Source organism: Gobio gobio (genome assembly GCF_949357685.1).
Source record: "Gobio gobio genome assembly, chromosome: 7".
Taxonomy (NCBI): Eukaryota; Metazoa; Chordata; class Actinopteri; order Cypriniformes; family Gobionidae; genus Gobio; species Gobio gobio.
The window spans coordinates 53,154,986-53,182,485 of NC_137103.1; the positions used below are offsets into that span (position 1 = coordinate 53,154,986).

The following is a 27,500-nucleotide window of genomic DNA, read 5'->3' on the forward strand; positions in this document are numbered from 1 at the left end:
GAGCGGAACAGACGGGCTGGGCAAGCCGACTACAGCGAGGGATATATGCAGCTCCTTCCGCAAGAGATAATATTCCTCCAGCGTGACGATTCGGCCTTAAACATACGTCAAAGTGAGACTATATGACGACACGGCTCCATCTCTATGGTTTAACAGAGCCACAAACACAACTTTACCCTCCCGGATACGCGAGAACACACAAGATTTTGTAGAAATTTATTCATCTGTCAGTGGATATTTGGTCTGAGGATGATTTTTGCAAATTCTGGCCACACCGTGAGGACGTCATATAATCGTAAACAGGTAAACATCTTATTTCACTTTAATTGTGGCCCTGTTGTTCAAAGTGGGGCTTTTGCAACTGTTACAGTGCATTTTGCACTTTTATTGTAGTAATAATAACAATATTCAAGCGTTCCAAGCGGGACTAGTGTCCAAAAGCAGCACTTCCATGAAACTAATCCATAAAGAATAGCTGTCATTCGTGCCCTTCCAATCAAATGCTCGCATCCGATGGGTGTGTTTTTGTTGTGTTAGCTTTTAATTGTATTGTGCTGCAGCACCGACTCATTCACAATTTTTAATACACCTTTCCCCCCTCCCAATCAAACCCGTCCCACGAGTTTAAAAATAGGCCTCTTATTTGAACAAGTTTTTACGTGTCTCGTGCACGTCACTGCATTTTCCTCTGATGGGCATACATGTTCACAGCCTTCTCTGATGATGGAGTGTCTGGTTTCTGTGGTTAATCTACTTTCGTGACCTGTAATGGTCAAAAGTCACTGTGCTGAATTGAATGCACCTTGTGTGTGTGCTCTCATATGACACTCTTCATGAAAGCCTTCTCTAATCTCACCCCATGCATTCACATCATGAGCATGTCCAAATCATATTTCAGCCTTAATTGTAGATTTTGCATAAAGAAAAATGACGAGAACGTGCAGGATAGAAACATTTGGTGGAAATGTATTCATTCATCGGTTGTTGAGGATGATATTTCAAATTCTGGCCTAACATGGTCACATGCAAATCTTATTTGATTTTTTAATTGTGGCCTTCATAGTTATATGTTCTTTAAAGTGCGGTTTTAAAGTCTTTTGGGTGAAACCTGCAAAGAACATGTCCAAATCATATTTCAGCCGTATTTCTGGATTTTGCGTAAAGAACATTACAAATTTTCATGACTAATTAGCACATTTCCCTCTCAAATTCTCATGAATTTAATGCCAAAAACAATATATATATTGCTCACACATATACATACATAAGTGTATAAAATATGTATATAATATATATATATATATATATATATATATATATATATATATATATATATATATATATATATATATATATATATATATATATATATATATATATATATATATATATATATATATATATATATATATATATATATATATATATATATATATATATATATATATATATATATATATATATACGCACACACACACACGCACACACACATACATACATATACATATACATAAGTATATAATAATATTCACACACACACAAATGTTATATAGACACAAACCTTTATATTAGATGCGATTAATCACAATGAATTGATTTGAAAGCACTAATATATTAATACTAATATATATATATATGTTACATATATATATAGTTTTTGGCATAATGTAATGAGAATTTGAGAGGGAAATGTGCTTAATTGACATGAAAAGTTGTCATTTCCTTTATGCAAAATCTAGAAATACACCTGAAATATGAATTGGACATGTTCTTTATATTATATATTTAAATTTTAAAACATTTTTATTTCATGCAAGTATTTAATTTAATATTTATTTTCTATATTTAAATTGTAAAACATTTTTTTTGTTTCATGCAAGTATTTTAATTGAATATTTTTAGTATTTAAGTATTTTTTTTGTAACTCATTTAAATGACTTTTTTCACTGTAATGCATTAAAACATCAATATATCAGTCACATTTAAGAATAAAGAGAATTACGAAGAAGCTGAAAAAAGTCAAATGTCGGCATTACAGTAATGAGAATGTAGGCTAAAAATGAAAATAAAATCGCAATGGCTTTTAATTTAAGGGTTTTTTTTAATCGGTTTTGGGCTCAGATGTGTCTCGTGCGATTCATTGATGGGTTTAGGTGACCTTGTCACATCAGCGCATCGTGTTGGGATTAGATAGTGTCGCTGTTTGGAGTTGCAGCATCTGCGGAAGCCTTGTGTTGCTTTTATTGCCTCTCCTAATGATGAAATTTGATTTAAGAGATCGACCTCTTGATAGAAGAGGAAGGAGGAGGCTGGAAGAGGAAGGGCTCGGTATAGTCACTCCAGAGGACTATGCATATATTCATAGGCCTGTTTAGCAGCCGATCGGGGATCTCTCGCAGAGCGAGGGCGGTTACTGGAAGTTCAGCGTATTTCCAGCACGGATATGATGGGCTGACTACGTCTGCGGTTCCCTGATAAGAAGCCAGTCTCTCCCCGCGGAGCTGAACGGTCAAACAGATGCGAGATACAAACAAGCTTTGAGTTCCTAAGAAAAGCCCGTTCCACTCTGGGAATGTGTGGGTTTCAGTCAGGGCAGAGGACCTTCGAGGGGAAACACTGGCTTCTCGTCCTCAAAGATGTTCTTTGTCCACTTCTAGTCCCTGTTTGTGCCTCATTTCCTGTTTGCACGGCTGTTTCTCCAACGCGCAGATCAGATGAGCGGTCTTGTTTTGTTTTTGAGGTCTTGTCCTCCTGAAGTCAGCGACTGTTTCCTTGGAAAGGGCGTGTTGTTGTTGTTGTTGTTGCTATTTATTCATTCTCAAATAAACAGAAATGTGTCCTGTCCGACAGGAAGAAGTCAGCAGGAAGAGCTACTTTATTTTACATGAGTAGGATGTCAAAATGTGATGCTGTTAAACTATTCATCCTGCGAGCGTTTAAAGAGATTAGCACGCTTCAAGGACTTCCCGCTTGACCGGGAACGTGACTAACTATGCTGTTTTCCAGTGTATCCTCTCAGAACACTTGACTAATAGCATAAAGTCATTGTGCTTTACAGGATGACGAGTTTATTTTCATCCTAAGTAGAAACTAGGGGCGTTTTCTCCAAGGCCAGAGAGGCAGTGCCTTCTCAGAAAAGAAAAGTGAATGAGAATCGGCAGTACATGAACAAAGCAAAAGCAATGTTATGCAATGTCATATAGTATACACTGTAAACCCAAATAAGTTGGCAGATTTTTTAAGTTAAGAAATTGAAAGAACTTGCAGAGTTTTATTTTGTATTCATACACTTGAATTGCTCTTAAGTTGAAACATTTCAGTGAGCTAATTCATACATTTAAAGGTGCACTATGTAACTTTTCCGTCCGCTTGAGGTCGCCTATTCAAAACAAAGGCGTATTTTGATGACGCCACGTTTGAGCGCAGGGACATGTGATCTCATCTCACAGCCGGTGGGAAAGAATCGGGACAGGACTCGGGCAGAAATCATGTTGATGTGATTATTAGCGTTACTGTAGTGAAGCAGAGCAGGAGCGAGTGTTGTGGAGCCGAGGAACCGCTGGAGCGATTGATAATAAGATGAACGCAACACACGCCTCGCGAGCAGCGGGACTTTTATTATGACACACTCACCAGCGCCACTTCCCCTTTTCCGGTCATGAGTATGAGGTAATGCAGCTCTGATGATCATATTAGACACATCTGAGTGTGTTGAAAAGGTCTCTCTGCGGCTGCTATGACACTTGTTCACACTGCAGTGAGAGTAAAGCGTTTCTGCAAAATAAAACCGGAAACCGAGGGTAACGCAGATATGATGCAATTGACAGGCGACTCCCTCACACGTCCCGTTTCATTGGTTAAAATAGCAATTTCTCACGATTTACAAATAGTTGGAAACATTTGGGATGTTGTAAGTACTCAACTGAACAAAATATATAACACTGGCTTAGTGGTTTTTGGATATTTTACTGAATTTTTTTTACATATTGCAGCTTTAACTTAAAAATATCTTGTAATCTCACATTTTTAGTAGAGGAAACTTGACTTGCTTAACTTGCTAATGAAGTAAATTCCACCTTACTAACTGGTTATACTAGGGTGACCAAACGTCCTGTTTTCCCAGGACATGTCCTGTTTTCAAGTCCTGTCCTGGCCCTAATATAACAATTTTCTATCCATACAGAGGGGGCATACTTTAAATGTATTGAAATTTATAAGGAATCTTTGAGTAAACTTCGAGTATCATTTGAGTATCTCATTGCCGGGCCGAGTGTCCTGGTTTTTGGTAATCAAAATATGGTCACCATAGGTTATACAATGCTTTGGTAGCATTAGCATAGCACTTCGCATTAACATAGCACAGCAATATAGTACATTTAACATGCATCTGTTCTCAAACTAAGCTCATTCTCCACTCGTCACCATGATGGAAACCCCCAAAAAAGCCAACATAATAGAAACTCTTCTAAACTGACATAGCAAAACATTGAACACTACTAAATCTCCACCTTAACATCAATCTTGCACAAGAACATTATACATATAACACCTAATTTTAACATTTACTCTCCCTTTTGAGTGTCATGGCAAAGCATGCTGGGTAATAGAAACCCAGCCAGTTTCAGTTAAATTTAAGTTAATCTAAATTAAAAGAAACAAGTTCATAAAACTCCAAACAATGAAACCAACTAGATTTACTTCAAATGTGTCGGTGCTGTGTACTCAAAAGAAAAAGAAAGTGCTAAATGCTCACAAAAGTTAATTTGATTGCACTTGTTTAATTTGAGTTGGCTCAACTCAAACCAATTATTGTAGTATTCTAATTACCAACAAATAAACCCTTCCTTTAGCTTTTTAAAATGTCAGTAAGCTCTAAAAGCATGACATAAATGGAGGCATACAGGCTAAGAGTGACAGAATGTGCTTTTTACTTTAGTATTGTGCAGAAATTATTTAAAACTTAAGAAATAGCTTTGGCGTGACTTAAATATGCGTTACAATGCAAAGTATTGGTTGCTTGTTGATTGTGTAAAGTTGTTGTTCCTTATGCCTTTAAACCAGAAACTATGCAAAACCATGCATTTAAATTGGACCTGAACACAAAGAGACTTTGCTGCCTAATTTCAGAAGTCAAAACATGCCACTGATGGAAAGAGAAGCTCGTATTGCCCTTTTAAATGTTCAGTATCAGTGTTGAAGGAATCCATATCAAGGCTGATTTAGCGTTGCTAGTGACCTTTAATAATCCACCGCCTTCTTTTTAAACTCGAGCTTGTCTTATTTATCCAGTCTTTACGCAGCTGCATTAGACAATGGCAGAAAGAGCGGCCAAAGGATTGCCAGGACATTTCAATAGGACATTGACTCTGTCCTGACCCCTAAATGCTGTCTTTGTTGTGTAGACCTTTAATGAAATGATATTTTGTTCGGCACTACTGGATTTCATGGAGCTCAGATCTGTGCTTTTCAGCGCCTGCCAATCTTGGTCTCTGCTTTCGTGGGGGAATAAGCCATTTCCACTGAAAAGTGGATCAGACTGAGCACCAAAATGCACTTGTAGCCAATCAGCAGTAAGGGGCGTGTCAACTCATGATGGGGGAGGAGAGAGAGCTCAGTGCACAAGACAGACATTAGCAGAGAAAATACAAAAGAGGGGAAGGCAGGGGAATATAGCTTTCAAAAGAAGGGCTACGATCAGGCAAGACCCGCAGTGAAAAAGCTTTCCAGTGCTAGAGAGACCTAGCCTAGAAATCTAGATGCACCCTAGCGGCAGAAAATGTATTTGCCGCGAGTGTAGTCTAGCAACTCTCGGTAGACCTGAGAGCTGGAAAAACCAAACTCTGGTCAGGCCAATCACAGCGTGTGTAGAGTTGGTGGGCGGGGCTTAACATAATGACCACAGAATTGCTGCGGTTCCACGTGCTACTTGTAAACAAAGAAGCTGATGAACAGCGTCTTTTGAATCGGCTTTGGCCGTGACTCTGGAAGACTTGGAGTTAAGCTTTTCTTTGAGAAAAGAACAAAGAACGGCACTGAAGTCATTCTTAAGAAAAGAAGATGTGTTCCAAGGTTTGCCGACCGGATACGGCGAAAGTCTATCAACTAACGTTAGCTCGGCTTCACCTTCTTCTTCTTCTCAATACGTGAGTAACATTGGTTTTGCTGATTCTCAGAACTAAGGCTGGCCACACACTTGAAGATTTTAAACCCGGTTTCGAGCCCAATTTGTACCCCCTAGCGATCAGGGGGCGTGGCCTGATTCAATGCTTGTCTCAAGCAACTTTTTGTCCTAAAAATCCTCAGTTGTGAGTAGGCCTGTCGCGATTGGTCGATACAATCGACAGCGTCGACGCTGATAATTAGTCGACGTCAATCTTTTTAGTCGACTGGGTAAGTTGGGTACGATATGAAATTGTATTAGTACTGGTACTTTAAAAATGACAGCACTCTAATAAGAGCAGTATTTCTTAATTTGCGTCACTGTTTGTTTCCACCGTTCACTAAACAATGGAAGCAGAACAGTCAAATATATATGCGCAGCTCAGGAAAAAGAACGCAACAGAAAAGTGTGGTGCGGCCGGACTCTGACACGCCTTTCACTCGTGACGCCAGTTTCGCGGATTATTGGGTTTGAATGATAAAAAAATATGTACAAATGCACGTCCTGGCGAGTGTTCGGGTAAACGCAGTTGTATATGTCTTTAGTGAACATATACAGAGTTGAATGAGAAATCGGGTGTTACAATGAATTTGGTCCGTGCAGCTCTTAAAGGGCCGGACCTCATATTCTGTGTGAAGCAGGACAGGAACATGCCGGCCAAGTGAGTTTATAGGTTTTTTTAACCCTTAAACAATGATAAAACAAAGAATAGTAAGTTCTGTCATATTATTCAATTACTTTTACTGTTTTTTGCCATGGTATGGATTCAGTAACTTATCGGTATTGAGGTATTTTAGTCTGGTATCGTATCAAAGTCATAATTTTGGTATCGTGACAACACTATTCTATATAAAACGCATTTGCTGATATTCTCTTTTTTTAGTTATGTTGGTTTACAAATTTGTACCTTTTTACATTTTTACTCTTTTAGTTTTACATTTTGTCAAGGGCTTGTTTACATTTATATTTTTTTATAGTACACTACTGAAGGCCAACGGTGCAAGTTAAATTAAATGTACAATTGTTGAAAATTAATGTGATAAATTAGACGATAGATTAATCGATAAATCGAGATTAGTCAATAGATTAATCGATATAAAAATAGTCGTTAGTGGCAGCCCTAGTTGTGAGAATATCAAACTTGTTTATCAGGTTATTAGGCACATAAACATGCAAATAATTGGTATCGGTTATAAAGAAATCAATATCGGACTATTTCTAATGCTAAGATTGTTGTAGAAAATGCATATTATTGCATCATTGTTATTGAATTAAACTAATAGTTGGGTTTGAATGGGTCTCGTGACTGCCGACAAAGACAGAAGTGGAAGATAAAATGAGTACAAACCAGTCTTTAGATTTGTTCCTCATAGGTGTTTTTGGGTCATGTGACATGTGAAATGATATCATGGGCACTGTCATGTAAAACAAAAGGAATGTATTCTCACAATTAACTTTCTGTTAGTTTTATGGTGGAGCAAAAGTTGCGTAAAAGGCAGGATGGGAACACTGGGAGCTTTCTGGAGCTCATCCAGTGAACTGTGTCACTGCTGCATACCAGAGATTCCAAACGCTTCCTCCTCCTTGTTACTTCCACAAAAGAGCGAGCGGGATAATCAGTTGAACTGCGAGGGCACTTGAGCAGGAAGACCTCCACAGCTCAGAACATCTGTGTCCATACAAAACAGGACGGAAGTGATGTCTTTACCACACAAGAACTCTTTTATAGTGGAGAGAATGAAGCCAGCAAAGCATTGACCTCAGCAGATCCGCGGCCCGTTCAGAAATTCCCAAAGATTTTCAGTGTGCCTCACATTTGGGTTGTGATTAAATGAAGGTTTCCGTATGGATTGTGACATTTACTTGATGTTTGTAGCAGTGGAGCTTGGGCTTTGCGTTCATATTTGAGAAATCAATCCAAAGGTCCAGTTCTCACTGTGTAAAGATTTATCAGATTTTTTTTTAGCCTGTTCATATTCCTCAGAGAAATTGCTGAATTTAGCATGTGTGCAAATCATGCATGATAAACCACAACACTTCCTTCACTAGTGTGACCAAAATATCTTGCATCCGCGCGTACCAAAAAACGCAAATGCTAATGCAAATGGTGTCCTATTTTTTGTTCTTTTTTTTTTTTAGATTGTGGGATAGTTCACCCAAAAATCAAACTTCTGTCATCATTTGTTCACACTTGTCATGTTTGGTTGGATTAAAACGAACCCTGGTGCGATAGCTCGGTTAGTGCGGTTCATTTGAACATATGCGAACGCTGCCATCCGAACCCTGGTGCGCACCAAACTTCTTTTTTTTTGTATTCCAAACCAACTCTGGTGCGGTTCGATTGATATATGAACGCAACACAGACCAAAGACATGTAAACGAACCAAAAACAGGACGTGATGTCACAAGATGTGACGCTATAAGTCAGCTGATTTGACGACGCGGAAAGATCGGCGTATCCAAAATGAGTAGAGGGCAAACGTGGAGCAACGAGGAGGTAAAGTGCCTCAACGGAGGAAATCCTGCTGCTGTTCTGAATGTTTTGAACATTTTATGAGCTCTTCGTGAGTTCTCAGCTTGTAAAAATAAAACCATATGTACACGCATAAAATGATGGCGTTTAATCCAGAACACAGCATTGTGTTGAATGTTCGGTAAGCAGCTCCGTCGCGAAATAGACATCATAAAAGCCGACCAATCAGGTTGTGACCGTATCCCTATGCCTTTGGTTCGGTAACTTTAGGTTCGCTGTTAAAAATGCCAGTGTGAACACTAAGCGGACCAGGACTATATGTTTTGTTTTTGTTTTTTGGTCCGGACCAAACAAACCGAACTACAAGTGTGAACGCACCCTTACTCTCCCTCAAGTTGTTCCAAACCTGTATGAATTTCTTTCCTCTGCTGAACACAAAGGAAGATATTTTGAAGAATATGTGTAACCAAATAGTTGACGGGCCCCATTGACTTCCATAGTATGGGATAGAAATGCTGTGAAAGTCAATGTGGAGAGGGAGAGTAAATAATGACAGAATTTTCATTTTTGATGAACTATCCCTTTAACTCTTAAACAGGCACGACTGGAAAATGATCAGCCAATTTCATTTCACTTTTTATTTAATCTGGACTTAAGTAAAACTTTTTAAATATTTGATGTAGTTTGGCTTTCATGAGTTGTAACTCCCAGGTTACTTTGCCTGTTTAGGGTATAAAAAAAGGATCATCCACACAGTATTGACAATGAATGGTGTTTCAAGGTAAACTGGCTTCCCTGTACTGGTCATTGGATTATTGGGAATTCGAGTGAGGGGTCGGTTGTAGGTGGTGGGAGGGCCAGTAGAAATCTCGTTCCAGGACCGGGGCCTTGACACTAACGTGAAACCAAACTTCATTCGTCCCAATGGAAAGCATATTCACACTGTCTGAATCGTTCCCTATCCCCTATATAGTTTTAAGCAAACATTTAACCCAACCGCTGGGTTAAAACAACCCAATTGCTGGGTTAGTCCATTTTCAACCCAACTTGGGTTATTTTTAACCCAGCATTTTTTAGAGTGAACTCTAGGCAAAAAATTATATAAAAACGAACGTTGCGTTAAATACATTTAATTAGGGCTGCACGATTTGCGATTGCGATTTAAAATGCGATTATTATTATTTTTTTATTTTTACAAATGAAAAGTGTGTATATAACATTTTGTATTTATATATTAATATGGCTAATAATAATTATTATGATTATTATTATTGCTTAATAAAAATAAGAAATATTACTATTACAATAACATTTTCATTATTAAAAATTGTAAATAGCATTTAAGAATAAATTTAACAGTATAATAATAATAATAATAATTATTATATTTTTCTAGAAAACTTATTTTACAAAAAAAAAAAAATGGGTTACCTGTTAATATGCAGACAGCTTATGACTAAAAATCATTAGAAAGGTCTAAGGTTTATTGTAAAAAAATATATTATTATAAAATTCTGTGCTTTTTATCTGTGATATCAATTTCTTAAAGTCTATGTCTTGAATATGAAATATGAGCCTCTTATGCATCCACTGTGGGGACTAAAACTCCTGTAACATTGAAGAAAAACATATGGATTGTCAAACTTATGGGTAGAAAATAAGAAGAAACACTTCTAAATAAATGTATAATTCATACTGGAAGCCAGAGGGCGCCCTCGAGCAGAAATTCCACATTTGCCTCAGAAGAAGTAATCTCCCCAATCTTCCCAAAGGGAAATCCCTAAAGTGAAGCTTGCACTGTAGGCTGAATAAAACGAAGACAGAAACGCGTTGACTGATTAATAATAAACATGAAGATAATACTTCTGCGACAAGATATGGTGTATTTGAGTTCTTCAAACCTTCTCTGGTATTTTCGTAATAATAAAGTATTCAGTGCTGATTGACATTCTGTGACAAGAAGCCACATCAGCTCGACTGACGATATGAAGTGAATTAAAACATGTTATTAAACGTATTTTGTTGGACAACAGGTTAATGAACGCTTCACACTGCTAGTTTGTGAAGATGTTTGACACGTGTTGCATTTTCAAACGCATATAATAAGCGACTCAAACTCGCAGTGCTTTCAGATGGAGCAGCGTTTAATGATCACTAACACGCTGCACTCTAAAAAAAAGGCTCGTAATCATAGGGGAACCTTTTTTAGTGCTATATAGCACCAATTTTGGTGCTTCAGTGGTTCTTCAGCGGTTCTTCAGAGGTGCTATATAGCACCTTAGTCAAAGAACCGGTGAAGAACCTCTGAAGAACCACCTGAAGAACCTCTGAAGAACCGCTGAAGAACCACTGAAGCACCAAAATGTAGTGCTATATAGCACTAAAAAAGGTTCCCCTATGATTACGAGCCAAGAACCATTTTTGGTGCAATATAGAACCTTTTTTTTTTTAGAGTGTGGGCATTTATTTATTTCATTAAAATCGCAGCCTTTGCGGTTTCATAATCGCACACGACCCAAATCGCGATTGCGGTTCGATTCCGATTAATCGTGCAGTCCTAGTTTTAATGCATTTAAATGAACGTGTTAATTTGCCCAGCACTATTGAAAACGTATGAGTTTACATGGCTCTCAGGACTGCAGAGAAAGCTTTTCCCGGTGAAAGGGTTGGGAGTAAAAGCCAATCTTCATGTTAGCTCCTCATTAAGGTCTCATCCCAACAAATCAGAGAGAAAACGAAGGGCTTTCGGGTCTGTCGTACATCTGCACATATCAAGCTCTTCCAAAAGGGTTCAGCGCATAGAAATGTTCAGCGCTCACCCCTGTGCCGCATTCACTTCCTTTAGATTCTCAAGGCGTCCTCTCCGTCAGCTGTGCTCCTAGGTCAGAGCTTCCAGCCCCTGTGGACCCACTTTATGCTGACAACTGCTTTCTGAAGAAGAAGAGACTGCACTGCAGATATGGTTCACAGGGCTGCCAGATACTCATCCTAGTACTGACAAACGTGAGCGGTGTAGCATTTGAGCCGAGGAGATTCAGGGGCACACAGGAAGCTGATCCTGTACACTAGAGTTGGAGGGAAAAATCTATCTCCTTCTTAAATGATTCCTATTGAAACGCATACGCAAAACGAAACCTGTTCTATTGGTGAATCAGAACAAACAGTGCATTTTGCGATCTTTATGAAATGTGGGGATGAGCCAAAGATTTGCACCAATGCACTGATGCTAAACATTTTTTGAATCCACTTGTGAGGGGCCAAAAAATTCCCAACACTACTGTAAACACAATTCCTTTAGGCCCTGATTTATTCGCGCTACGACATTGCTTTCCTGTTTTGCATTTGTTGCATTCTGTTTTCTGTGTACATTCTCAGATAAAGCTGGTGTTTTGTGTTCGTTCTTGGAGATTAGACTTTGGGAGCTACTCTTTTTTAGGGTTGTATAACTTGTGGAAGCAAGTCTCTTTTTGGACAGCACTAATTACCAAAATTAATGTTTTCATTTAGCCAAAACTGAAAATAAAGCCTTAGTAACAAATTTGGGTAATTGGATATTATTGGGTATTGGGTAAGTGCTAATTAAATGTCAGTCAATAATTTCAGCCCTAATATTCTTTTTTTCTTCTTCGGCCAAATACATCACTACAAATCTATGTCTAATGGGCCTAGACTGGTAATATTTTTTCCATTTTGACGGATATAAACATGGTAAAATGTGTTCCGAGAATACAACAAAGCACAAAAAAAGTTTGAATAACTTTTAAATAACCACATACAGGTTTGAAACGACATGAGGGTGAGTAAATAAGGAAATTATTTTCCGTTTCGGATGGTGTATTCATGTAAAACACTGTTTAAGCAAACCTAAATTACAGGTTGTTTAACTTCCTCCTTGGAGTGAAGAAGGTTTGGGCGTCTTTTTGATTGGCTTGTTCATCTTATCATTTATAATAGGGTGACCAGATGTCCCGGTTTACCCGGGGCTATCCCAGTTTCTCAAGGTGTGTCCCAACAATTTGCTAACAAATGTAAATGTGTACCTGGTTTATCGGTTGGATTCACAGGAGGGAAATTGTGTTTCTGGAATCGTTTCTCAATAATGATTCTCATTAAGGAAATTAAAAATGAAAGTGATTAAACATTTCAGCTGTTTTACACAATTGTGTTTGATTTTGATGAAAATTTGGGGAAATGTTTAATTAAATGAGGTATTTTTTTCAATGAATTTCAATTTTATTGTGATTGTAAGATTACGCATGATACAACTTGGTCAAACCACCTACTGCTACTAGTCAGTCGTCTGATGCCCTGTTTACACCTGGTATAAGATGCGTTATGGTGGATTAGATCACAAGTGGACGAGGGAGACTAATTCCCGTTTAAATCCGTCTTTTTTGTCCACTTTCAACCACTTCTGGCCTGATTTCTTCAAGGGTAGAGTCTTTGGGCGGGTACATGTATGGGCTTTTTGCCAGATCTTTCGATCTGATGGACAAAATAAGCTTGTGCAATTTGCAAATGAACACGCCGGAGACGCCGGAAAAACATATGGAGAACATCAGCTTTAGTTTCTGCTCTGACAGCCCCAAGACCAGCCGAACGCTGTGAGTGTGTGTTATAAATCAGGAATGGTGAGAGAACATTTTGCTGGTATGCTTTTCATCTTCAAACCAAACTTGGGTCTCCAATCGACAGTTTAAATCCCGTCTGGCTAGCACGCTTTCCATAATGTTTGTGCGATTGGTCAGTGGGCGGAGATTAGGGCGTTTTTTAGAGGCTGTTCCAAAAAGCAATCCGGTCAAATGTGTTTTCCACTTCATCTGGAAGTGGTTGAAAGTGGGCAAGCTCAAAACGTTTTACACCTGTATTTAGCATCGTCCACCTGTGATCCGATCGACCAAAATGCATCTTAATACCAGGTGTAAACCGGGGCCAAAGAGTCATCTGCTTGCTGGATCAGTTGTCATTAGTTGACAGTACTTCTCCTGGTTTCTTTTGCCTATTTCTCTCTCACTTTTTTGACCATGTTCCACTCTGACTGCAGCTTGTTTTGTGTCCTTCCCACCAGCCCCCTGTTGGCCACACCTCCCACCCGATGGCTCCGCCCAGTCCTGGAACCAACAGCAGCACCAATCACAGCAGCAGCAGCAGCAGCACGGCCGGCTGGGAGCAGCTCAGTAAAACTAACCTCTACATTCGTGGGTTACCGCCAACCACCACCGACCATGACCTGGTCAAGCTCTGTCAGCCGTGAGTACCACTTTCATTACTGGAGATAATATACGCATTAGGGTTAATGGATTATTCAACTCGCATGGTTTATTTTACCTCATATAGCTTTATGTATTATACTTATCTCATAAATTAACACTCTTTACCTTGTGAAAACTGGTACAAGAAGCTTCTCCCCAAAAAATTGTGAAATTCCTAATATTAGTTCCAAATGATACGTTTTTTCTATTATATTCAACAAAAATGACTTCATATTGTGGCACAGAAGTTGCAAAAGTGCAGCTTATTTCTGGTCATCACTCAGGTTTTCTCGCAAACAACCACATGAAAGAAAACAGACTGACTTTATTACATATTAATTATTACATATATTAGAGAGTGTGTGTGTTTGTGTAAAACACTGGGCAGAAAATGAAAAGAAAAGCTCTGTGCCCGTTTGCATGAAGCACCTTAAGTTTTTCCCTCAAGTATGATACTTAAGGGGCGATTTCCCCTTACCCAAGAGAATAACTTAAGGGTGTTGCATATAATCTCTTAAACGGTTCTCTTAGGTAAGGGAAACATTTAAGTGTTTCACGACAGCGATCCTGGATTCACGTTATAAAAGTCTTGTTGCCATAGATACGCAGAACACTAACACTAATGCTGCGTTCACACCAAACGCGAATTGAGCGTCAAAATCGCGTCTACCGCGTCTAGTTTCACGCGCGAACATTTTGAATGCATTCGTGCGTCTGCAGAGAATTGGACGCGCGTAGAAATCGAGCGTTTGAAGCGAAATTGACGCGCGTTCAAGGCACTCCAGGAGAAATATGTCATAAAACACCACTCTGCCTCTTTTCATTTTCATTAAACATATATATTAAGCATTAATAGCCACACAAATGTGGTCCAGGCAACTCCTACATCATCTTCAGTACATGTATATTTAAATATCCTTAAAATATAAAGTTATTAAACTTCTCTTTGCCCTCAGTCAAAACGATTTGGCAGACAACAAATTATAGATTCATGAGAGCAAAGCTCGGCCGTTAGATCTACACAAAACGAACCACTACAGGACATCAGAGCCAGCGGCAGACGCCAGAAGGACTGGCCGAGGAAAGGCTGCCTTCGCCGGGGTTATGAGCAGTGATTGCCCGGTGATCGCCTGGATCTCACAACTCCAAAAACACAAGATTATTTTTTTAAAATAGGCGCTCTCTTTATAAATAAACCACAGATTTGAGCTTTAAACAACTACATTCCCACCTGAAAATGTCTTAAAACTACATTTTGTGACACAATAGTACTGTTTTTAATTTATGCAGGGTTTCTCATACACGTCACTTTACCACGTGACAGCAGCGAGCAGGCTCCTGATTGGTTAACGCGGCGCGAATTGACGCCAAAGTTCAAATTTTTCAACTCGGGCGTCAGACGCGAATTCACTTCAAACGCGTGAATGCACAAAAGCACCATTCGCGTGTAACGCGCGTATCGCGCAAGACGCTCAATTCGCGTCCAATTCGCGCCATGAAGCGGATTCGCGTCCTTCGCGCCGCGCGTAACGCGCCTTCCGCGCCGCGGGACCTCCAGACGCGCGTCAACGCGCCTTTCCATTGACTTAACATTGAAATCACTCGCGCCTGACGCTCAATTCGCGTTTGGTGTGAACGCAGCATAATGCTGCGTTCACACCAAACGTGAATAGAATTTGAGGCTTGAACTTTGAATGCATTCACGCGTCCAAAGCGAGATGGACACGCGTAAAAAGCAAGCGTTTGAAGCGAAATTGACGCGCGTCCTTTTGTGCTTTTCATAGTGGTTGTGTGCGGCTGTGAAATTGAAAAATACTACTGTTATTGTGTCACGAAATGTAGTTTTAAGAGTTGTTCCGTCGAGAATGTAGTAGTTTAAAGCTCAAATCTGTGGTTTATTTGTAAAGATAACGCCTATTTAAAAATGTTGTGAACCGGGAGCTCGCGCTCATGTAAGCCGCCTGGAACAGCCTTACCTCGGCTAGTCCTCCTGACTTTTGCCGCTGGTAAACGAGAAATGTTTAAATTCACAATCTATAGCTTCGGTTCTATTATATGAAACATATAAGTTAAAAGACATTAAGGACTTGTTATAACGTCAAACGACTTCTTTAATTATGTGATTTTTTTTCTTCATCTCATTCCGAAATGAACGTATGACTGCAAGTGTTCAGTGTCACAGTGGTTGCGATGTGTGACGGTCAAATCGGTATTCTTGCAACAATTTTTCATCGCTAAGATGGTTCAAAGAGTTTTCCCTATCCCTAAAAATTCTTCTTGGCACATAATGATCTTCAGCTGGTTCAGCCATGTCGTCTTATTTTTGTCCGCGTTACTCTTAAGGTTACGATTTCCAAATCTTAAGTTATACTTAGGGAAATGACCGTTAAGGGGTTTTATGCAACACTTTACACTTTTTAAGGGATTACTTAAGTGAAAAAACAGCATTTAAGGGGAATTCTAAGTGTTTATGACGTTTCACTTAAAGAAACCCTTAAGTAACACTTAAAGGTTTTTTTCTGCAACACCCTTAGGTTTAAGGGAAACATAAGGGCGAACTTAAGGGAAAATTACACTTAAGGTGCTTTATGCAACCGGGCACTGATCTCTTGACATCCGTCAACCATACGCATGAACGCTTGTGGAGGCTTGTTACCAATGCAAGATGTCATTATGTTTTCGGCATATATGACCAGAGGTCAAACATCACCTGATTATGCTTAATTAATCGAGAGAGTCAAAAATTTGAATCACGATTAAAATACGATTTAAAGGGCCACCCAAATCAGGCTATTCATTTTTAGTTATCATGCAGCCCTCTTAAGAGTTAACAGCCCAGCTTAAGAGTACCGAAAGACTTGATTTAGGAAACCGCTTTGAGAGGTGTTTTATTTGCTGTAGTCAAAGATAAGATGAACAGTGTGGCCTCCAGCGCCCCGGTTTGTCCGGATGTGTCTCATTAAGCCGGTTTGGCGGCGAGACGGCGGCTCCTCCAAATGGAGATCGATTACTGTGGCCGTGGAATCAACAATCCAATCGTTGCTTTACAGGGTCATATTTGTAGTCCGTTCCCAGTTCTTTTTGAAACAGTGTGCAGTTATTGCTTGATAGATGCTTCAATGCGCTTGAATGGCTCTGAGGTCAGTCTATTGATCAGAGATTGTCCATTTATAAATGGAGGCAGATTATTGAGAGACGTACAGTGTAATTGGTTTGCCTGAGATCTGAGGACTGTTTCGCACTCAATGCAAGTCTGCAGCGTCTGTGGCATGATGTCGATTGTCACAGAAAATTGTTTGGACTCAGTTTTTGAGGTTTTTTAAAAAAAATAACGCACATTTTGTGTTTTCAGTGAGGCAGCAGACAGTATAAGCCTATGATGCAACATTTCCATTGTAAAAGCAGAATTGTGGAGCTTGGGTTTTTAATTAAAGCGCTTATGTGAACGATTCCTTGATATTACTTCACAATTAAAATCATCTTTATGAAGTGGGAGTGTTCTTCTACTGATTGTTGATGTAATTCCTCACGTTTGCTCGATGTGAACAGTCTCTTTCTGGTATTCTTACACTAAAATTACCGGCACTAGCCATGTTGTGTTTGATGGGGATGCATGATATATCGACCACCAAATCGGTATCGGCCGATATATGTTAATTTTTAATGGTATCGCCCCTATAGAGACAGAGCATATTTAGGCCACGCCCACACCGGGGGGGGGGGGGGGGCAATCCAACGTTCTTCATTGACTTTGTATTCCGTGAGGCTGCCTCCTTGTCATTTCTGACTTATAACAAAAAACTGAACAATGTATAAAAGATTAAATGTGACAAGGTGTGCAGCAAACAAGCTAATAAACACAGAAATACGTTTTTATAAGCTGTCGACCCAAAAAAACGAGCGTTTAAGGAGAAAGTGGATAAAGGCAATAAGACGTGAAGCATCAGCAGGAAGAATGGGTACATTTTGGGATCCTGACACTCAGTAGGCCTATGTGTGCAGTAAACATTTTTTCACTGTTAAGTCAAATATCCAAATGTCAGTTTTATATATTATATTTCCCGTCGCTGATTACGTTTCCCTCTAGTGGGTGTAGTTCTCAGTGCAATATAACTGTCTCAATTGCCTGTATCCACTTTTGTGTCCTTAAACGCTCATTTTTTTGGGTCGACAGCTTATAAAAACGTATTTCTGTGTTTATTAACTTGTTTGCTGTACACCCTGTCACATATCAGCTTTTAGACATTGTTCTATTTTTTGTTATAAGTCAGAAATGACATGGAGGCAATACAAAGTCAATGGAGAGCGTTTGATTGTTGATTGACCCCCCGGTGGGCGTGGTCTTCAGATTATGATGCATGTCGATCTGTCTCTATAAGAAAATTTGGCCGATATATTAAAGCAGATAAATAATGTATTATTTCCTTCAGCTGAGACACTTCAGATGCGCACTGTTCGCCATGATGGGTTTGAATTGCTTGAAATATGATTATATAATAAAATACGGTTAAGTGCAACATGTGCAGTCTGACATATAGGCTACATAAAATTATAATGAGAACATCATACTTGTGTGTTTTGGGCATTGCTTTTAATAGTGAGACTTTTGTTTTTGTAATCAGGCTCTCAAAGATGATTTATCGGCCAATAGTGTTGTCAAAAGTACAGACCGCGATACCAAGTCGGTACTGAAATGTGACGCTTTGAGCACTGTTGAGCAGAATCGTAAACACCTCTGACTGGCCATTGTGCTCACGTGCTCATCAAATATGTCTGTGATTGGCTACAATGACCAGCGCTTCAAAAACCTGTTGTAAATATACATCAATGACACTTTTCGCAGAGCGCTTACACAGATAAACACGGGAGCGTTTGAATGCAGGCGTCTATCAGCCTATCGGTCCGCTGGTCGACGCCTGCTTGTGCTTTCAGACGCTCCCACTTTCAACCGCCCCCGTGCGTTGATCATTATAGCCAATCACAGACACACAACAGGTGTTTACAATTCCAGCTCAACAGCGCTCAAAGCGTCACATTTTTTAAATTTCAGTACCGACTATCGCGGTTGGTACTTTTGACAACACTACTGGCCGATATATCGGTTATCAGCTTTCATATATAAAGAATTATCGGTTATTGATATCAGCCAAAATGTTCATATCACTGCATCCCTACTGTAGCCTGACGTCGTCATACTCAATTTTAGTCAGAATATGAGTCTGATACTGCTCCGTTGGGCTGTGATTATAGGGCTTGTTTCAACCGAACTAGGAAAGACCTCAATTGACCTATCGGTAAGCCCCGCCCCCCTTAGTTACTGTTGCTAACCGAATGATGGCCAAACTTTACTGATGGTTTATCAAGTTTATTATGTCCTTTTTCACTCCAAAAAATCATCGTAAGAGCTGAACAAATAAAGCATAAGAGGTGCGCATTAACGTCTCATTCACAAACTCTCTCTCGCCGTTGCATTACCATTAACATACACAGCAAATTACACAAAAACACTCAAACGACTAACAGTAAACAAACATATACACAGACCGTATGCCTTTTTGAGGGTGCAGTTAATAACTGGTAAACTTTGTATCTGTAATACAACTCCAATAAACTGCGTGCAAGCTCTTCCTTTCACTACCCGGAGACTGTAATACCCATCATAATATGAGTCCTCCTTAGTTGGATAGATAATGTAGACCATAAACATATCTAAAATTAAATTAATTTACATATAACCAGTTTAATATGGAGAGGCACTGAAATGTAGACCTTCGTGTTTTTGACCTACAGTGTTACATGATGTGAGAACAGTTAGTTATTACGGTTTGTATGTTAGCAGGGACTTTAATCGTAACTTAACGAGAGTGTGACAAACAGAAAATCCTCTCAGGATCCCTGGAATCAGTGTTACAGTACCTCAGGCACGACATTTTAGCTTTTTTGTAGCATAAACACCATCAAAACGATGAGAGCTTTGGATTTTCCAATGTTTCTCTATGGCGCTGAACCCTAAAGATGTCCGAGTTCCGTTCCCAGCGCAACTGATACTCAACTGCTATTGGCTCATCTGCATTCGAGGGGAGGAGCTTACGGATAGGTCAATTGGAAAGACTTACAACCAATCAGAGCAACGGAGCGACGCATAGTTGTCAACAGAACTCAACTGCACGCACGCTGGAAGAAGTAGCAGAAAAAGATGAGTGTAAGCGATCTTTGCCGGTGTTGTAAAGGAATTTAAGGATACACAGAGTACTTACCAACAGTCCAACACCATCATCATTTTTTTGAGAGAAATAGTAAAGGCGAATGCATATACGAACAAGTTCTCCGTTTAGTAAACAAATTCAACCCAACCGCTCTTTGGTGACGAGGATGATTATGTTACTGTTGATCATCTGTCCATCATCGTATAAAACCCATGCTGACAATTTGATTGGTCCGAACAGCTCTGGTTCGAGCATAGTTGCTCCACAACGGATCAAGTCCAGACCGAATTTCCCGAATTCAAATGTTGTGGGTGGGGCTAAGTTCGGCTGGCATCCAGGCTATCCCTACAGGCACGATAATAATGATTCTCTCTTCTCTTAAAACTGTGTATTATTTCCTAAGGATGCACAATGTATCACTCAGAATCATTGGTTATCGGCTAATATTCAAGAATAGTTTTAAAATGCATCTATATTCTACATATATTGCCCAATATTGTAGATATTTAATTGCGCGTGTTAATTTTGCTTGTTTTTTTTTTACATGTAGATTACTTGTGCCATCATCTGTTTTTTAGGGGCCGTTTACACGACACCATTTTCAAATAAAAACGTTTTATGCGTTTTGGTCGTTCATTTACACGACAACGGCGTTTTCGGGGCATGAAAACACAAACTTTTGAAAGTGCAAGTTTCTGAAAACTATAGCGTTATTGTCTCTGTGTAATCTACAAAAACACAAATCTGTGTCAAGGGTGACGTCAAGCATGTTACGTGTTCAGTCTATTATAGACGTGTAGTGTTTCTTTACAAAGTGACATCGCCATCTACTGGCCTGGCATGAATAATACAGCGTTTTTTCATGGATCCGTGTGAATGAGGATCGTTTGGACACTGTTGTCTTCTGTACGCGAAAAATGCAAAGGAAAAACGTTGCGTTTTTAGCACATTGTTGTCATGTAAACGCACCCTTACTTAGAAAATGTAATTACATTAATTGTTAAATGTAATTTTTAGCAAATCTAAAATTTTTGTGATGCACAGATTCACTTGTAGCATCTAAAACAGTTGATTTTCAGTATTTTATTACATGATTTGAATATATTTAGTTGAATCTTAATATGGCCATTGATTGATTATTGGCAATACATTTTAAATCATCATTGGCTCATTTGTATTGGTCAATTTGTGCATATCTAGTATTTCTATTTCTAGTATTTTAAACGGGAATTATGCAACAATTAATTATGCCACAAATTCTGCCGTTTAGTGCACTCGCATTCGGTGGACATGAGAGCACATGCAGGATGTTCTGCGAGGATCTGGGACGGTTTTGGATAAAGAAAGACTCGTTGCAGCTCTGTGGTCTTAGCATTGTAATCTCACACAGTCTGGCACCGCAGCTCAATGAACTCTCATATTTCGGTCACTCGGTGTCAAGGGCTTCAGGGTGACTTTCCCCTCTAAGAGGTCTGGGATGAATGCCATCAATAAAAGATGAGGCATATGCTGTGTCGCTTTGAGTCTATTGGATGATTTGATGTGATTTTCGAGCAGAATCACAGGACCGGTCCTCAGAGGACTCGTGTGAGGGAAGGCGCTAAGAAGATTGACAGATAGACCATACTGCATTGCTGCAGAGAGAAATGACACTTAGGAACAGAGCAATTCGATGTTGTTGGTGAGTCTAAATTAGGGCGAGTGCTATGACCAAACGACACTACGAGTAATTATATATCAGCTAGTCATTTTTGCTTAACATTCAACACAAAAATGGTAAACATGGTAATGTTTTTGTAGGATAATCAATTGAATTAAATCATTTACAAATGAAAGATGCTTCATCGCATTTAAATACCAAGTATTTGGTTGATTTGTAGTTAGGCCAGAAATTGATAAGGGATTTGGGGCAAAAATGCAAACAATAAGGCCATCAAATTCAAGAAAAGGCGACAAAAATGATGGCTAACTATCTTTAAGTAATTGGTCAAATGGAAGCATTTGGCATAAAAGACAACATAGATACATTTAATAAGCTAATTATCCATCCATCCATCCATCTTCTTCCGCTTATCCGGGGCCGGGTCGCGGGGGCAGCAGTCTAAGCAGAGATGCCCAGACTTCCCTCTCCCTAGACACTTCCTCTAGCTCTTCCGGGGGGACACCGAGGCGTTCCAAGGCCAGCCGGGAGACAAGCTAATTATTATAAATAAATTGCCCTTACAAAGGTAAAATATGCCCCTAATTCTAGGTGGAAAAGTTCATTTCTGACTCTGCTTCACATTATGAAACATTTGAGTTGAAAAATATAAATGCTCAAAACTATAAAAGTAATAGTATTGAACATAGTTCAGGGTTTAAATTCCTATCCACATTTGTGACCCTGGACCACAAAACTGAGATTTATACATCATCTGAAACAATACATAAGCTTTCCATTGGTGTATGGTTTGTTAGGATAGGACAATATTTGGCCGAGATACAACTTTTTGAAAATCTGGAATCTGAGGGTGCAAAAAAATCTAAATATTGAGAAAATCAACCTTTAAAGTTGTCCAAATGAAGTCCTTAGAAATGCATATTACTACTAATAATACACTTTTGATATATTTACGGTAGTAAATAAATGTCTTCATGGAACATGATCTTTACTTAATATCCTAATGATTTTTGGCATAAAAGAAAAATGTATAATTTTGACCCATACAATGTATTGTTGGCTATTGCCACAAATACACCCGTGAGACTTATGACTGGTTTTGTGCTCCAAGGTCACATTTAAAAACGTATATTAATGCGGCACTGAACATCTTAACGTTTGATTTATTTAGGACACATCCCACTCTGAATTTCTGTAGTACTTGCAGTGTTTGTTCATAGCGGTCACATTATTTACATGAATCAGTCCTGTCCACTGAGCCTGGTGTAAATTGTGTAGAAAAGTATAATGTTTGCTCAAACTCCAGAAGAAGCAGCGTAAGATGTTTAGAGGTGTACAGTTTCAAAGGACCACAAGGTTTGTTTTGGTGCAGCAGACGCAGAGCACAGAATGATCCTCTTACTGAATCACGGATGGTGAGTGGATGAAAGACCACTGATGTGACTTTGAAGTCTCATTTTCCTCCTCTGAGCCCTTCATCAAACTTCCTCCCACTCTATACACACACACACACACACACACACACACACACACACAAACACACACACACACACACATATCAACAAACATCGACTTCGTAACACATTGCCCTTTGTGATTCCTAATTAGAAGATCTCATTATTCAGGAACGGGACTCAACAATATAACCTTTTTTCTTTTTTTTCCTGCTAGATATTTGCACTGGCCAGCAATTTAATTGTATGCATCAAAAAAAAAAAAAAAAAAAAAAAAAAAAAAATATATATATATATATATATATATATATATATATATATATATATATATATATATATATATATATACATACATACATACATACATACATACATACATACATACATACATACATACATACATACATACATACATACATACATACATACATACATACATACATACATACATACATACATACATACATACATACATACAGATACATCGATTAAAAGTGTAATGATGCCTTTTTTTCACACTCTCCACATTTTTACATGTCAGTTTATTTATTATGCAGGATGCACGATGAGATATTTCCAAATAAATGTTTGTTATATATTTTGGCATGAGGTAATACAAATGTAACTGGTTGTGTAAAATAGGCACATAATATCATAATATCGAATCGTGTCGTAATCACATTATAGTCTGAATAATTATTAATTACCTAATGCAGGGCTCGACATTAACCCTTAAATGCATGACTGTTTCGCCAAACATTCTTACATATTGGGGTCTTTAGCGACCCGGATCTATATCTAACATGGATAGATCTATACCTGTCGCGATAATATAAAACTCCTGATATTAGAGTAACAATTACAGAAGAATAAAATACAAACATATTTCATTACCTTTTGGAGCTTGGAAGGGCTAAGTTTGAGCAGATATTTTATATCCTCACCACTGTCCTCGTCAGAGCTCATTTCCCAGTACATTCTGCATCTGGCTCATATTCGCGATCTCACGCATATTCTCAAAACTAATTTTTTACGTCTTCAAAATCTATATTTTGATCACTGACAGCTTCCTTCACCAGATCCATCATCAAGTGACAGTGACATTAATATTTGAATGTGTTCAGTACTTGCTCTGCAGTAAATCGCTGAGCCATTTCAAGTTTTGCAGATTATATATATATATTATTGTTTCGTTTTCTGTCTGAGGTCACTATGAGTGAAACGTCACTTCATCATTGTGTGTCAGACATTGCCACCTTGTGGAATAAAGGTGAATTGCACTTATTTCGTCATTTTAGATTCATTTATTATTGTGCAGGGAAAAAAATTAAGTCGTTAGCGACCCTATACAATTTTGACAAAAAAAAATATGGGAAAAACAGGCATTAAATTATAATTTAATATTTTTTTTCTTGTTATATTGTTTAAAATGGATTGATTGAGGAATACTAAGAGGGTTGATGTCTAACTTAAAAAAATTAATGTGGAGGAGGGTAGTAAATTACGTCTCGGGTCGCTAAAGACCCGAGGTATGCATTTAAGTGTTAAGCCTATTCACGTGCTTGTCCTTAGGACAAGTAAATCTGTCATTCACTTGCCCGTGTAAAAAATCTGGAATTTTTTTTTTATGGTTGTAAATATAATTTATTCGGAAGCAATATTCTCACCAGTGTTCAATCAGCTTTGACATATTTAAATCTGCATATTTGTGATATTTGTACCTTTTATAAAGGACATTCTTATTAAATATAGGCTATGCTTCAGCTTTCATTTTATATTCTTAAGTGTGATCAATAAATTAAATCAGAAGAAGACACTATAGGGCTGTTACCAATCAAATGATCTTGACCAATCTTTGGCTCAAAGCCACTTGCTGCAAACTTTTCTTCACGGAAACTTCACGTTAATTTCAAGAGAGTGAGATCAAATATTTCAACTCAAAACTTTGTGTCCAATTATTTCCCAGACGTAGTTTTGGTGTTGAGGTCAAAGTCCACTTGCCTTGCGTTCGCTTTACAACAGTGTGTGATGGTCACGAAGACGACTTGGCAGATTTGAAGCGTTTCCCCCCCTATTGCAGTGGCTTTCTTTTTGCCTGTTCTGCAGGCAGGGTGATCATCCTCGATTGAGTTTCCCTCAGGACTTTTGTAAAATCCAAAATATGACCACACCTCAGATTTGTTCCTTTTATAAGACAGAGAAACCTCCCGGCGCGGTCACTGCCTTCCGGCATTTCTTCTTGTTCAAAATACTGTCACGCATTGCGTCTGCGCCAAACTGATGCTGGGTCTACAGGATTTACCGTGAGTTTTCAAAATCGTGTTAATCAAACACAGTTTTAATGATCAATACATTTGAAACGATATCACTAACCGTCATTTTATCGTGGTGTATCGTGAAACCGGTCAGTACTATTGAATAGGGCTGGGTATTGACACAAATTTCACAATTCGATTCGATTTCGATTCACAAGCTTTCAATTCGATTCTTTTCAATATCGATTATTTTGGATATGCATCAGGTAGGCTATAATACATGGAAAATTTTCTCAAGGAAAACTAATTTCTGAACTAATGTTGTAAACTATTAGCCTGGATGCCAGCCGAACTTAGCCCCGCCCACAACATTTTTACTCGGGCAGTTCGGTCTGGACTTGATCCGTAGAGGAGTAATTATGCCTGAACAGAAACTGTTCGGACCAATGAAATCATCAGGGCGGGCTTTAGACGATGATGGACAGATGATCAACAGTAACGTAATCATCCACGTCATCAAAGAGCGCTTGGGTTGAGTTTGTTCTAATCCTAAACGGAGAACTTGTTCGTATATCTATTCACCTTTACTATTTCTCTCAGAAATGATGATCGTGTTGGTAAGTACTCTGTGTATCCTTAAATTCTTTTTTTTTACAACACCGGCAAAGATCGTTTACACTCATCTTTTTCTTCTAACGTTAGGCTACTTATTCCAGCGTGCGTGCAGGTACAGGGTTGCCAAGTCTTTACAACAAAACCCGCCCAGTTGCTAACGTTCCTCAAAACTAGCCAAAAACAAGTCCAATAGCTTTCCGGGGGGGGGGGGGGGGTTCTCCGGGAAAAAAGGCATTTGGGGGGTAAAATATGTGTTATTTTGCCAGGGCTGGCTGCTAAAAATCGCATTCCTGGGTCTGTATATCACATAATTGGGGTCGCTTCAACCCGCGGACTTGGCAACACAGTGCAGTTGAGTTCTGATGACATTTGACAACTAACGTTATGCGTCGCTCCGTTGCTCTGATTGGTTGTAGGTCTATCCAATTGAGGTCTTTCCTGGTTCGGTTGAAACACGCCCCATAATCACAGCCCAACGGAGCAGATCAGACTCATATTCTGACTAGAATTGAGTATGACGACGTCAGGCTAGTAAACTATGGGAGTCAGTTGATACTACATTAGCTTACTAATATTGAAGGTAAAAATGAACAGATTTGTATACAAACACTTAAATGACACTAAATTATGTTTGTTTTTTTATAATAATAAAGTTATAATATTAACTTTACAAACATAATCATAATTCTACTCCAATTAGTTTTTTTTTTAAATATAAAAATTTAAAGGGTGGCTGTCATAAAAACTTTCCAGATTTATTAAATATTGAAGAACATTGACAATGAATATCCTATGTAATGTGGTGCATATAATTAGCAAAATGCTCCTCTCTAGAGTTAATTTTTCTTGCTATGGACACTGGATATGATTTTTCTGAGGTAACTGTGACATGACATTGTTTACAAGCCGTTTTACTGACGTCTTTCTGCGGTTGAAACACTGATTGAGCGATTCTATGTGACATGATACGGATTTCGGTAAGTTGTCCTGTATCTTTTAACACACTTTGAGAAGTTCATTCGTGTTTATTTTGCGCTGTTACTGGTATTAAGGCGGAAGAGAAGATCAGTTTATCTGCCGGTTCTCTTGAGCTGAGCTGCGGCAGAGCGATCTCATGCCACAACGCCAAAACGATATTTATGTTTTTGAATTTTGTTAAAAAAAATAGACTAATCGATTCTTGGGATTTAAGGATCGATATTGTTTTGTAAAAGTGAGAATCGATTCAAATCGAGAAATCTATATTTTTTACCCAGCCCTACTATTGAATGCAGAGTCCAGCGTCACTGTTTCTTTAAGAAATCAGATTCTGATTCCTGCATCTCTGGAAGAAACATTTCAGCTTGTGATGTTCACAGGTTTTGTCCTCAAAGGAATCCAATCGCCGTCTTTAATTAGAAAGCGTCTGCAGTGTGAAGAGAACGG

General features: G+C 38.7%; 1 protein-coding gene across 6 annotated transcripts in view; it reads left to right on the top strand.

Annotated features, from left to right (window-relative positions):
* rbms1b (RNA binding motif, single stranded interacting protein 1b) overlaps positions 1 to 27,500 on the top strand; it is a 123,816-nt gene that overhangs the window by 35,222 nt on the left and 61,094 nt on the right. For 4 of the 6 annotated variants that reach the window (XM_079821428.1, XM_079821430.1, XM_079821427.1 and 1 more), the window contains exon 2: positions 13,702 to 13,883. In XM_079821428.1, coding sequence (XP_079677554.1) covers positions 13,702 to 13,883 — 182 coding nt within the window. Of the gene's footprint in view, positions 304 to 13,701; positions 13,884 to 27,500 lie in introns of all 6 variants that reach the window. The other 2 variants (XM_079821431.1, XM_079821429.1) reach the window with 1 other exon arrangement.